Genomic DNA, 10,998 nt, shown 5'->3' on the forward strand with positions numbered 1-10,998 from the left:
TACTTATTTGACAATCAGACCTTAAACAAATATCATTGAGCATTTTTAGTATCAACGCAAAGTAAATTTTTCTTCTCATTTAATATAATGTCTTATTTAAGCATAAATTTTTAGTTAGTGACAGATTGATTTTTTTATTAAACTAACAACAAATATGTATTGAGTGTTTGAAAAACAAGTTTACAAAGTAAAATGAACTAGAATAAGTTTTGTTTAAACAATAAGTTAAACAAGAAAATTCCCATTAAAAAACATTTTTACCTAACATTTAAATACTAGTGAAGCAGAAAAACTTATTCTACATTATCAAAAGTAGTTTAAAATGTCAAGTAGAACTACAAAAACTGAAGTAAGTGTAACTAACTAGTAGAAATAAAAACAGAGAAATTCAGTTTTAGAAAGTTTATTTAGAAGTTATTGAAATACACTAACTGTTACTTTTTACCAACACGCACAATGTAGATATAAATTTGTACATTTTTTGTCGCTTAGTTTAAGCTTGTTTGACACTGTTTACTCGACATTAGTAGCTGCTTAAATCAACTGGTGGTCCTGATTACTTTAGATATGTAGAAACATAACTTTCAACAAACTACTAGAGTTGTTAAAGGTCAGTAAGTTGTCTCATATCTAGTTAAAACAAGTACCTTTTACTTTGAAAACTAGAATAATAAATTACTTAAAAAAGTACAAGCAGCTACTTTTTTGTGTTTTACCAAGTTTCAACCAATGAGCTGGTTTGTTTTGTGTGTTTATGTTTTGAATTGAAAATGTTTCTTGAATATGCTAAACAGAAGTTAGCTTTGAAAGAAGGAATATGTTGTTTTACTTGAAAACACATCTGTAATTTTTTGTTTTGAACAACCATTTTTGTATTCATTTATGTATTCGTAACTTTTTAAAACGTGTTACATGGCTTCAATTGCAGTTAAGTTGATAAGAAGAACTCGTTTAAAAAGTTAAAGCTCGGTTGTGTTACTAATAATCAACAACAACTTAAAATAAAGTTACAACTAAGTTTTTGCATGTTATAAGTGATATACATTTTTGTTTAAAAAGATGATACTTTTTTGTAAGCACTTATTTATTGAATGTTTCAACAGAACTTCAGCAAATGAATAAAAACAAGTGTTTTGTACAAAAAGTATTCAGATGAAAAATCTTACGGACAACAAAATCAAGTTAGTTAAACATCTTTTACAAACCATTTGATTACAAGCACTACTACTGTTTTTAGACTAATGCAATGCTTTTTCTACAATATAACGAGTTACAAGTTTATAAAGTATTTGAAACAAAAAAAAAGTGTGTTCATTCAAGTATATGAGTTTTTAATTTACACAAATAAGAATTTATTTGTACTAAGCTTATATTCTTGTACTTTAAGTAAACATGAACAGCTGGTTCTATTCAAATGGTGGTCCTAAAAAGGACCGGTTGTTTAGCGTTTATTTTGAGCTGGTGTATTTGGTAACAGCTTTAGTTCCTTCTGAAACTGCGTGCTTTGACAACTCGCCGGGGAGCAAGAGCCTGACAGCAGTTTGAATTTCGCGGCTGCTAACAGTTGACCTCTTGTTGTAATGAGCCAAACGTGAAGCCTCTGCTGCAATGCGCTCGAAGATGTCGTTGACAAATGAGTTCATGATTCCCATTGCCTTGCTGGAAATTCCGGTGTCGGGGTGCACTTGCTTCAAAACTTTGTACACGTAGATGCCAAAGCTTTCTTTGTTTCTCCTCCTTCGCTTCTTCTTGCCGTCGACCGGAGCGGTCTTGGCTACTGACTTCTTCGCGCCTTTGGTTGCTGTCATGATGATGTGTGGACTTCTGTCTCGGCGCCGGTTTATATCCTGAAAAATTATGCAAATTAGCATAGTTCCGTACGCGAACGATAGCTGGTTTCTCTCACTTCACAATTCTCTCGTTTGTTGTAAATATTTTGGTGGTCCTGAAAAGGACCTGGTTTTTTTTAACTTAGGCTGACTTTTTTGAAGCGGTCTTCTTAGGCAATAGTACTGCCTGGATGTTTGGAAGAACACCACCTTGAGCAATTGTGACGCCTCCGAGAAGTTTGTTCAACTCTTCGTCGTTGCGAATAGCTAGTTGCAAATGGCGAGGAATGATCCTGCTTTTCTTGTTGTCACGAGCAGCGTTACCGGCAAGCTCGAGCACTTCTGCGCTCAAGTACTCGAGAACGGCAGCCAGATAAACTGGAGCACCAGCTCCGACTCTTTGGCTGTAGTTGCCGGTGCGCAACAGGCGGTGCACGCGACCGACTGGAAACTGCAGTCCTGCACGGGAAGACCTGCTCTTCGGCTTAGATTTGAGTTTTGATCCTTTACCACGTCCTGACATTTTGTTGTTCGAATGATTGTGATGATAGCTTGCACAGCTCAATATACAACTCATACCTAACCGCGTCGAACAAAAAACTAATTTGCATATGTCATAGCTAATGCTTAATCTTGTCAAAAGTGTTGTAAAACTTTTATATTGAATTAGGTGGTCCTAAAAAGGACCGGGTTTGCTAAAAGCGATTAGCCACTGAAGCCGTACAAGGTTCTTCCTTGACGCTTGAGTGCGTACACGACGTCGAGTGCTGTGACGGTCTTGCGCTTGGCGTGCTCTGTGTATGTTACTGCATCGCGAATAACATTTTCCAAGAAAACTTTCATGACGCCTCTCGTTTCTTCGTAAATCAGTCCCGAGATTCGCTTAACTCCGCCTCGGCGAGCCAAACGGCGGATTGCCGGCTTCGTGATGCCTTGGATGTTATCGCGAAGTACTTTGCGATGGCGCTTAGCACCTCCCTTTCCCAAGCCTTTACCTCCTTTGCCGCGTCCAGACATGTTGTTGAATATACTTATTTCGTCAGTGCGTCGAGTTTATATACAAGCTGTTACGGACGCGTACGGTAACTACTAACTAATTTGCATACTCAAAAAAGTCTCTTAACTTACGTTCGGTTAAGTTTTTCTCACTGTCAAGGTTTTAAGGTGGCCCTGAAAAGGACCGGTTTTAGCTAACGCTTAAGCTCTTTCGCCACGCATTCTCCTGGCGAGCTGGATGTCTTTGGGCATGATTGTCACACGCTTGGCGTGGATCGCGCAAAGGTTAGTATCTTCGAACAAACCAACGAGGTACGCCTCGCTTGCTTCTTGCAAAGCCATAACGGCACTGCTTTGGAACCTCAAGTCAGTTTTGAAGTCTTGAGCTATTTCGCGTACCAGACGCTGGAAAGGCAACTTGCGCAAAAGAAGCTCAGTTGACTTCTGGTAGCGTCTGATTTCTCTCAGAGCAACTGTGCCGGGCCTGTAGCGATGAGGCTTCTTCACACCTCCGGTAGCGGGTGCGCTCTTGCGAGCGGCCTTGGTGGCGAGCTGTTTCCTTGGAGCCTTGCCTCCGGTTGACTTACGAGCGGTTTGCTTGGTACGAGCCATTTTGATGATAAAACTGTTTGTTGCAAGACAGTTTATATACTGTTCGCATAGACACGGACGCGAGCGATTCCGCTGTGTAGTCTAATTTGCATATTTTCAACTTAGCATTGTTTTATGCATTTTGAGTTACGTTATATTTTGTTTGAGTGGTCCTGAAAAGGACCTTGGGTAAAAGAACAACTTATTTTTTACAGCTCTTCTTCTTGGATGCTTTTTTGGCTGCCGGCTTCTTCTTGGTTACTTTCTTCTTCTTGCTTGCAGCTTTTTTAGATGCTGCCTTCTTAGGAGCGCACTTTTTAGCAGGTCGCTTTTTGGCTGCTGGTTTTTTTGCAGCCTTCTTGGGAGCACACTTCTTTTTTGGTTTTTTAGCTGGGGCCTTCTTTGCTGCTGGCTTTTTAGCTACTTTCTTTGTCCTCTTCTTGGGCCCAGCAGCTGGCATTGGAGCAAGCTTGAACGAGCCAGAAGCGCCTTTTCCAGTTGTCTGGAGAAAAGCACCTTTGGTCACGCCGCTGGTAAGTGCTCTCTTCAAGTGAGAATTGGAAGCTGTGAGGTCAAGCTTGTAGGTGTCCGCGATATACTTTTGTATCTTCTGGCGGGATGTACCTTTTCGTTCCTTCATTGCTCCAAGGGCAGAGCTAATCATTTCCCTGTAAGTAGGGTGCTCTGCCTTCTTGGCGCTTGGTCTCTTGGAAGACCTGGCTGGCGCTGGTACTGCTGCTACTGCTGTGGTAGACATGATGAATGAATATTAAAGCGACCAAAACGATACTTGCAAGAGTTACTGACTGTGACGAATTGACTGTTGAGCAGTTATGCTTTGCAAGGTACCTTTTACTTCTTAATATAAGCATTAGCATGTTTGTTTAAGACATATATGCTTATAAAAACTTAGTTGTCTTATTAAGAATGTTGAAAAAGTTCCAGTAAGAAAGAAACCATATTTAACTTGTTCTAAAAGTAATTTTTTTAAAGCATTAGTTTGAAAAGTCCAGAAATAACAGCCTGTATCTTACAGCACACCTCTAAATACATTAAGAAAAACATAAATGAAACAAAACATGTTAACACACTCCCGACTGAGTTTTCCTTTGCCGCTCACCTAAAGTAATAAAGTTTTAACAAAGCACAAGGTTTTTTTTTACCTTAAACAAAATTTCATTATATCGATTTCATGGAGTTTTGTTAATCGTAAGTTCTATCAAGTATGTTCAAGTTAATTACAGTTTAAACTAATGTGTAAAAAGTAATTCCAAAAGAATAAAAGTGTTCATTTTTTTTAGCTTTACTGCTTATGATTACTCATAAGCAATGTACTCAAAACTTTTATTAAACAGACAACTAGATAGCTTTGTTGTTGCACATACTAGTAACTTACCTTACAACAATGTTTTCCAAACAACCTTTCAAAAACGTGCTGTACAGTAACTATGATGATACTTGTTTAAAGTTGTAAACTACATTTAAACACAAACTTTATTTTTCAGTGTGTATGAAAAACTAGTTTAAAAGATAAGTAGTTTAACATTCAATTAGTGTTTCAAACAACTGATTGAAGCTGTTATACAGTTTAAAAAATAACTGATGCAATTTTGCTCGTTAAACTTAAACCTTGATCAAACTAAGAACTTTAACTTTGCAGATTTCAACCGAATAAAGTGTGCTGATAAAAGTGAACAAATGGATTTGGTTGTAAATTTTCCAAACAAAATAAAGTTAATTAAATTCAAAGAAGTAAATAAGTCGAAAAAGCTTATGAACACTAGCACTAAATTTGAACTTAAACAAAAGCTGATACCTTTTGGATGAAAAATTTTACGTAAAAAAAGAGGTTGGTTTATTTTTTAAGCAGCATTATATACAAAATAAAATCGAGTAAGAAAATCTAAATGAAAAAGTTTAGAAATAAGATTGACAAACTTAGTGTTTGAATAAAGCTTTGTTTACAATCAGCACTCATAACCTTTCAATCTATCTTTGAAACTTTTTAACTGGAAAATAATGCAAGTAAGTTTTTTTTTCAAACTTTGTTTTGTCACTTCTCATAAAGTTTTAAAGTCAGTCGAAACAACATAGAACAACTTACTACTTTCTTGAAACATATTTTGAAACAACAACAGTACTGTCTTTTAAAGTTTACGATTGAAGTGCTTACCAAGTTAAACATGTGTTTTAACTGCTTTACTGCTAATAGTGATTTCTTAGTTTACTCAACCTAGATTAATCATAATGTTCTGTACCATTGATTTCATTGACTAAATGTTTGCTTTTCAAAATTCGTAACTAGTTATCTCTAGCTTACTGTTAATGTAGTTAAAAACACAGCTTAGGATAAGTTACATTTTATTCTCGGATGTCGTTAAGAACATAGCTGTTGTAGCAATAACATATAAACTTGAAACAAAGTAACTGTTATCTTATTCAATTATAGACCATATAAAACAAAGTATTTGCTTGATTCAAAGTTTTACATTGTTGTTTGCCTATTATGGAACTTGTACCATCACATAATAAGCTGTAAAAAAATGAAGGCTAAAAAAAGTTTTGGTTTCGCTTTGTCCAGTTTTTTCTTCTTCTTTAGATTTATAAAAACTACACAGCTTAAAGCAACAAGTTACAGTAATTTCAGTTTACTTATGTATAGCGTACATAAGGGTAACAAACAAGTGGTAACAAGTTTTTTACTTCTTTTCTTTGTACCATGTTTTAGCTAATCAATTGGTTTATTTCATATGCTTGACAAGATTAGAAAGCTTAAATCAAGTAAGTAGATGTAAGCTTTGTAAAATAAAAGATTTGTTTATACAAGTTCATCATTTTATTAAGGTATTTTGTTTTGTAAATTGTGTACTTGTTAATAGTGTTCTCTTTCTTTTGAACAATCGATGTTGTTTACATTTATGTGTTACACCAGTTTTGAATTGTTAAGCATGTTTCAGTTGTAGTTTAATTGTAATTGAACAGCATTTTTTAAGGACACTAAACATTGTTTGTTATTAACAGTTTAAAACGTTTTCAGTTAATAAGTCAAAGTTTTATTTTTATTTCTGTTTAAGCGTACTATTTTCATTGAAAAATACAAATAGTTTTTACAGTGACGTAGGCACAGTATTTTTTTAATAAACTAAAAAACAAATGAAATATTGAATTAAAAAATGTCCACAAAGTTAATGAGAATAAGTTTTATTTGGAAAAGAAAGTTAAAAGGAAAAAAGCCACGAAAAAGACACTCAAGTTAGTTAAAGCTTTTCACTAAGCATTCGATAATAGTAAGCAATAAAGTAAGGATTAGAGCAGTTATCTAGCTAGAGTTCCCTTCTTAACAGTTGCATAAAAAAAGTATAGTAGAGAAATTTGGCAAGCTAGGTATTTAATAAATAATGGGCTTTATAATTTGGAAGGAAATATGTTTTTGATTCTTTATCACCACAAAGTTGATTAAGTATGTTTATTTGTGTTGTTGAGTTTAGTAGTCATTAGTAGCTTGTGTAATTAATTGGTGATCCACCTAATCTTTAGATTTAAAAAGTACATAGCTTAAAACAAACAAGTATCGTCGTTTTGAGTTGTCTCATACATAGTTTAAAAAAGAGTTACAAAAAATTGTAACAAGCTGTTCTTTTTTACCGTGGAATCATTTTGTAATTTGTCATAGCCACAGAAAAAATGAGTTCAACAAAACAAGTATGAGCTTTGTAAGCAGAAAGATTATTTCAATTGTATGTTTGTTTTAAACAATCACTGTTGTCTACATTAGTTTGACTGTTCAACTTTTAAACAGTTTTTTATTGTTTCATTTGCATTCTGATAAATAAAACTAATACTTATTTGACAATCAGACCTTAAACAAATATCATTGAGCATTTTTAGTATCAACGCAAAGTAAATTTTTCTTCTCATTTAATATAATGTCTTATTTAAGCATAAATTTTTAGTTAGTGACAGATTGATTTTTTTATTAAACTAACAACAAATATGTATTGAGTGTTTGAAAAACAAGTTTACAAAGTAAAATGAACTAGAATAAGTTTTGTTTAAACAATAAGTTAAACAAGAAAATTCCCATTAAAAAACATTTTTACCTAACATTTAAATACTAGTGAAGCAGAAAAACTTATTCTACATTATCAAAAGTAGTTTAAAATGTCAAGTAGAACTACAAAAACTGAAGTAAGTGTAACTAACTAGTAGAAATAAAAACAGAGAAATTCAGTTTTAGAAAGTTTATTTAGAAGTTATTGAAATACACTAACTGTTACTTTTTACCAACACGCACAATGTAGATATAAATTTGTACATTTTTTGTCGCTTAGTTTAAGCTTGTTTGACACTGTTTACTCGACATTAGTAGCTGCTTAAATCAACTGGTGGTCCTGATTACTTTAGATATGTAGAAACATAACTTTCAACAAACTACTAGAGTTGTTAAAGGTCAGTAAGTTGTCTCATATCTAGTTAAAACAAGTACCTTTTACTTTGAAAACTAGAATAATAAATTACTTAAAAAAGTACAAGCAGCTACTTTTTTGTGTTTTACCAAGTTTCAACCAATGAGCTGGTTTGTTTTGTGTGTTTATGTTTTGAATTGAAAATGTTTCTTGAATATGCTAAACAGAAGTTAGCTTTGAAAGAAGGAATATGTTGTTTTACTTGAAAACACATCTGTAATTTTTTGTTTTGAACAACCATTTTTGTATTCATTTATGTATTCGTAACTTTTTAAAACGTGTTACATGGCTTCAATTGCAGTTAAGTTGATAAGAAGAACTCGTTTAAAAAGTTAAAGCTCGGTTGTGTTACTAATAATCAACAACAACTTAAAATAAAGTTACAACTAAGTTTTTGCATGTTATAAGTGATATACATTTTTGTTTAAAAAGATGATACTTTTTTGTAAGCACTTATTTATTGAATGTTTCAACAGAACTTCAGCAAATGAATAAAAACAAGTGTTTTGTACAAAAAGTATTCAGATGAAAAATCTTACGGACAACAAAATCAAGTTAGTTAAACATCTTTTACAAACCATTTGATTACAAGCACTACTACTGTTTTTAGACTAATGCAATGCTTTTTCTACAATATAACGAGTTACAAGTTTATAAAGTATTTGAAACAAAAAAAAAGTGTGTTCATTCAAGTATATGAGTTTTTAATTTACACAAATAAGAATTTATTTGTACTAAGCTTATATTCTTGTACTTTAAGTAAACATGAACAGCTGGTTCTATTCAAATGGTGGTCCTAAAAAGGACCGGTTGTTTAGCGTTTATTTTGAGCTGGTGTATTTGGTAACAGCTTTAGTTCCTTCTGAAACTGCGTGCTTTGACAACTCGCCGGGGAGCAAGAGCCTGACAGCAGTTTGAATTTCGCGGCTGCTAACAGTTGACCTCTTGTTGTAATGAGCCAAACGTGAAGCCTCTGCTGCAATGCGCTCGAAGATGTCGTTGACAAATGAGTTCATGATTCCCATTGCCTTGCTGGAAATTCCGGTGTCGGGGTGCACTTGCTTCAAAACTTTGTACACGTAGATGCCAAAGCTTTCTTTGTTTCTCCTCCTTCGCTTCTTCTTGCCGTCGACCGGAGCGGTCTTGGCTACTGACTTCTTCGCGCCTTTGGTTGCTGTCATGATGATGTGTGGACTTCTGTCTCGGCGCCGGTTTATATCCTGAAAAATTATGCAAATTAGCATAGTTCCGTACGCGAACGATAGCTGGTTTCTCTCACTTCACAATTCTCTCGTTTGTTGTAAATATTTTGGTGGTCCTGAAAAGGACCTGGTTTTTTTTAACTTAGGCTGACTTTTTTGAAGCGGTCTTCTTAGGCAATAGTACTGCCTGGATGTTTGGAAGAACACCACCTTGAGCAATTGTGACGCCTCCGAGAAGTTTGTTCAACTCTTCGTCGTTGCGAATAGCTAGTTGCAAATGGCGAGGAATGATCCTGCTTTTCTTGTTGTCACGAGCAGCGTTACCGGCAAGCTCGAGCACTTCTGCGCTCAAGTACTCGAGAACGGCAGCCAGATAAACTGGAGCACCAGCTCCGACTCTTTGGCTGTAGTTGCCGGTGCGCAACAGGCGGTGCACGCGACCGACTGGAAACTGCAGTCCTGCACGGGAAGACCTGCTCTTCGGCTTAGATTTGAGTTTTGATCCTTTACCACGTCCTGACATTTTGTTGTTCGAATGATTGTGATGATAGCTTGCACAGCTCAATATACAACTCATACCTAACCGCGTCGAACAAAAAACTAATTTGCATATGTCATAGCTAATGCTTAATCTTGTCAAAAGTGTTGTAAAACTTTTATATTGAATTAGGTGGTCCTAAAAAGGACCGGGTTTGCTAAAAGCGATTAGCCACCGAAGCCGTACAAGGTTCTTCCTTGACGCTTGAGTGCGTACACGACGTCGAGTGCTGTGACGGTCTTGCGCTTGGCGTGCTCTGTGTATGTTACTGCATCGCGAATAACATTTTCCAAGAAAACTTTCATGACGCCTCTCGTTTCTTCGTAAATCAGTCCCGAGATTCGCTTAACTCCGCCTCGGCGAGCCAAACGGCGGATTGCCGGCTTCGTGATGCCTTGGATGTTATCGCGAAGTACTTTGCGATGGCGCTTAGCACCTCCCTTTCCCAAGCCTTTACCTCCTTTGCCGCGTCCAGACATGTTGTTGAATATACTTATTTCGTCAGTGCGTCGAGTTTATATACAAGCTGTTACGGACGCGTACGGTAACTACTAACTAATTTGCATACTCAAAAAAGTCTCTTAACTTACGTTCGGTTAAGTTTTTCTCACTGTCAAGGTTTTAAGGTGGCCCTGAAAAGGACCGGTTTTAGCTAACGCTTAAGCTCTTTCGCCACGCATTCTCCTGGCGAGCTGGATGTCTTTGGGCATGATTGTCACACGCTTGGCGTGGATCGCGCAAAGGTTAGTATCTTCGAACAAACCAACGAGGTACGCCTCGCTTGCTTCTTGCAAAGCCATAACGGCACTGCTTTGGAACCTCAAGTCAGTTTTGAAGTCTTGAGCTATTTCGCGTACCAGACGCTGGAAAGGCAACTTGCGCAAAAGAAGCTCAGTTGACTTCTGGTAGCGTCTGATTTCTCTCAGAGCAACTGTGCCGGGCCTGTAGCGATGAGGCTTCTTCACACCTCCGGTAGCGGGTGCGCTCTTGCGAGCGGCCTTGGTGGCGAGCTGTTTCCTTGGAGCCTTGCCTCCGTTTGACTTACGAGCGGTTTGCTTGGTACGAGCCATTTTGATGATAAAACTGTTTGTTGCAAGACAGTTTATATACTGTTCGCATAGACACGGACGCGAGCGATTCCGCTGTGTAGTCTAATTTGCATATTTTCAACTTAGCATTGTTTTATGCATTTTGAGTTACGTTATATTTTGTTTGAGTGGTCCTGAAAAGGACCTTGGGTAAAAGAACAACTTATTTTTTACAGCTCTTCTTCTTGGATGCTTTTTTGGCTGCCGGCTTCTTCTTGGTTACTTTCTTCTTCTTGCTTGCAGCTTTTTTAGATGCTGCCTTCTTAGGAGCGCACTTTTTAGCAGGTC

At 36.2% G+C, this 10,998-nt stretch overlaps 8 protein-coding genes across 8 annotated transcripts; all 8 read right to left on the minus strand.

The window, feature by feature from the left end:
- Positions 1 to 1,448: 1,448 nt before the first annotated feature.
- LOC145846627 (histone H2B 1/2-like) lies at positions 1,449 to 1,808 on the minus strand. Its single transcript, XM_082953319.1, has one exon. The coding sequence runs from the start codon at positions 1,806 to 1,808 to the stop codon at positions 1,449 to 1,451; it is 360 nt and encodes a 119-aa protein (XP_082809445.1).
- A 163-nt stretch (positions 1,809 to 1,971) lies between these two features.
- Positions 1,972 to 2,352, minus strand: LOC145846609 (histone H2A). Its single transcript, XM_082953302.1, has one exon. The coding sequence runs from the start codon at positions 2,350 to 2,352 to the stop codon at positions 1,972 to 1,974; it is 381 nt and encodes a 126-aa protein (XP_082809428.1).
- A 182-nt stretch (positions 2,353 to 2,534) lies between these two features.
- On the minus strand, positions 2,535 to 2,846 carry LOC145846628 (histone H4-like). The gene has a single exon (XM_082953320.1). It carries the CDS (start codon positions 2,844 to 2,846, stop codon positions 2,535 to 2,537), a length of 312 nt encoding a protein of 103 aa, XP_082809446.1.
- Positions 2,847 to 3,026: 180 nt separating this feature from the next.
- Positions 3,027 to 3,437, minus strand: LOC145846612 (histone H3). Its single transcript, XM_082953304.1, has one exon. It carries the CDS (start codon positions 3,435 to 3,437, stop codon positions 3,027 to 3,029), a length of 411 nt encoding a protein of 136 aa, XP_082809430.1.
- A 5,266-nt stretch (positions 3,438 to 8,703) lies between these two features.
- On the minus strand, positions 8,704 to 9,063 carry LOC145846629 (histone H2B 1/2-like). Its single transcript, XM_082953321.1, has one exon. The coding sequence runs from the start codon at positions 9,061 to 9,063 to the stop codon at positions 8,704 to 8,706; it is 360 nt and encodes a 119-aa protein (XP_082809447.1).
- Positions 9,064 to 9,226: 163 nt separating this feature from the next.
- LOC145846618 (histone H2A) lies at positions 9,227 to 9,607 on the minus strand. Its single transcript, XM_082953311.1, has one exon. The coding sequence runs from the start codon at positions 9,605 to 9,607 to the stop codon at positions 9,227 to 9,229; it is 381 nt and encodes a 126-aa protein (XP_082809437.1).
- A 182-nt stretch (positions 9,608 to 9,789) lies between these two features.
- Positions 9,790 to 10,101, minus strand: LOC145846600 (histone H4-like). Its single transcript, XM_082953292.1, has one exon. It carries the CDS (start codon positions 10,099 to 10,101, stop codon positions 9,790 to 9,792), a length of 312 nt encoding a protein of 103 aa, XP_082809418.1.
- Positions 10,102 to 10,281: 180 nt separating this feature from the next.
- On the minus strand, positions 10,282 to 10,692 carry LOC145846630 (histone H3-like). The gene has a single exon (XM_082953322.1). It carries the CDS (start codon positions 10,690 to 10,692, stop codon positions 10,282 to 10,284), a length of 411 nt encoding a protein of 136 aa, XP_082809448.1.
- Positions 10,693 to 10,998: the final 306 nt, after the last annotated feature.

The sequence above is a fragment of the Thalia democratica genome, unplaced genomic scaffold (assembly GCF_965202585.1).
Source record: "Thalia democratica unplaced genomic scaffold, ktThaDemo2.hap1.1 HAP1_SCAFFOLD_532, whole genome shotgun sequence".
Lineage (NCBI taxonomy): Eukaryota > Metazoa > Chordata > Thaliacea > Salpida > Salpidae > Thalia > Thalia democratica.

What these genes read in the sequence shown, in the direction of transcription:
- LOC145846627 (XM_082953319.1), bottom strand. Translation starts at nt 1,808, where the DNA reads ATGACAGCAACCAAAGGCGCGAAGAAGTCAGTAGCCAAGACCGCTCCG.
- LOC145846609 (XM_082953302.1), bottom strand. Translation starts at nt 2,352, where the DNA reads ATGTCAGGACGTGGTAAAGGATCAAAACTCAAATCTAAGCCGAAGAGC.
- LOC145846628 (XM_082953320.1), bottom strand. Translation starts at nt 2,846, where the DNA reads ATGTCTGGACGCGGCAAAGGAGGTAAAGGCTTGGGAAAGGGAGGTGCT.
- LOC145846612 (XM_082953304.1), bottom strand. Translation starts at nt 3,437, where the DNA reads ATGGCTCGTACCAAGCAAACCGCTCGTAAGTCAACCGGAGGCAAGGCT.
- LOC145846629 (XM_082953321.1), bottom strand. Translation starts at nt 9,063, where the DNA reads ATGACAGCAACCAAAGGCGCGAAGAAGTCAGTAGCCAAGACCGCTCCG.
- LOC145846618 (XM_082953311.1), bottom strand. Translation starts at nt 9,607, where the DNA reads ATGTCAGGACGTGGTAAAGGATCAAAACTCAAATCTAAGCCGAAGAGC.
- LOC145846600 (XM_082953292.1), bottom strand. Translation starts at nt 10,101, where the DNA reads ATGTCTGGACGCGGCAAAGGAGGTAAAGGCTTGGGAAAGGGAGGTGCT.
- LOC145846630 (XM_082953322.1), bottom strand. Translation starts at nt 10,692, where the DNA reads ATGGCTCGTACCAAGCAAACCGCTCGTAAGTCAAACGGAGGCAAGGCT.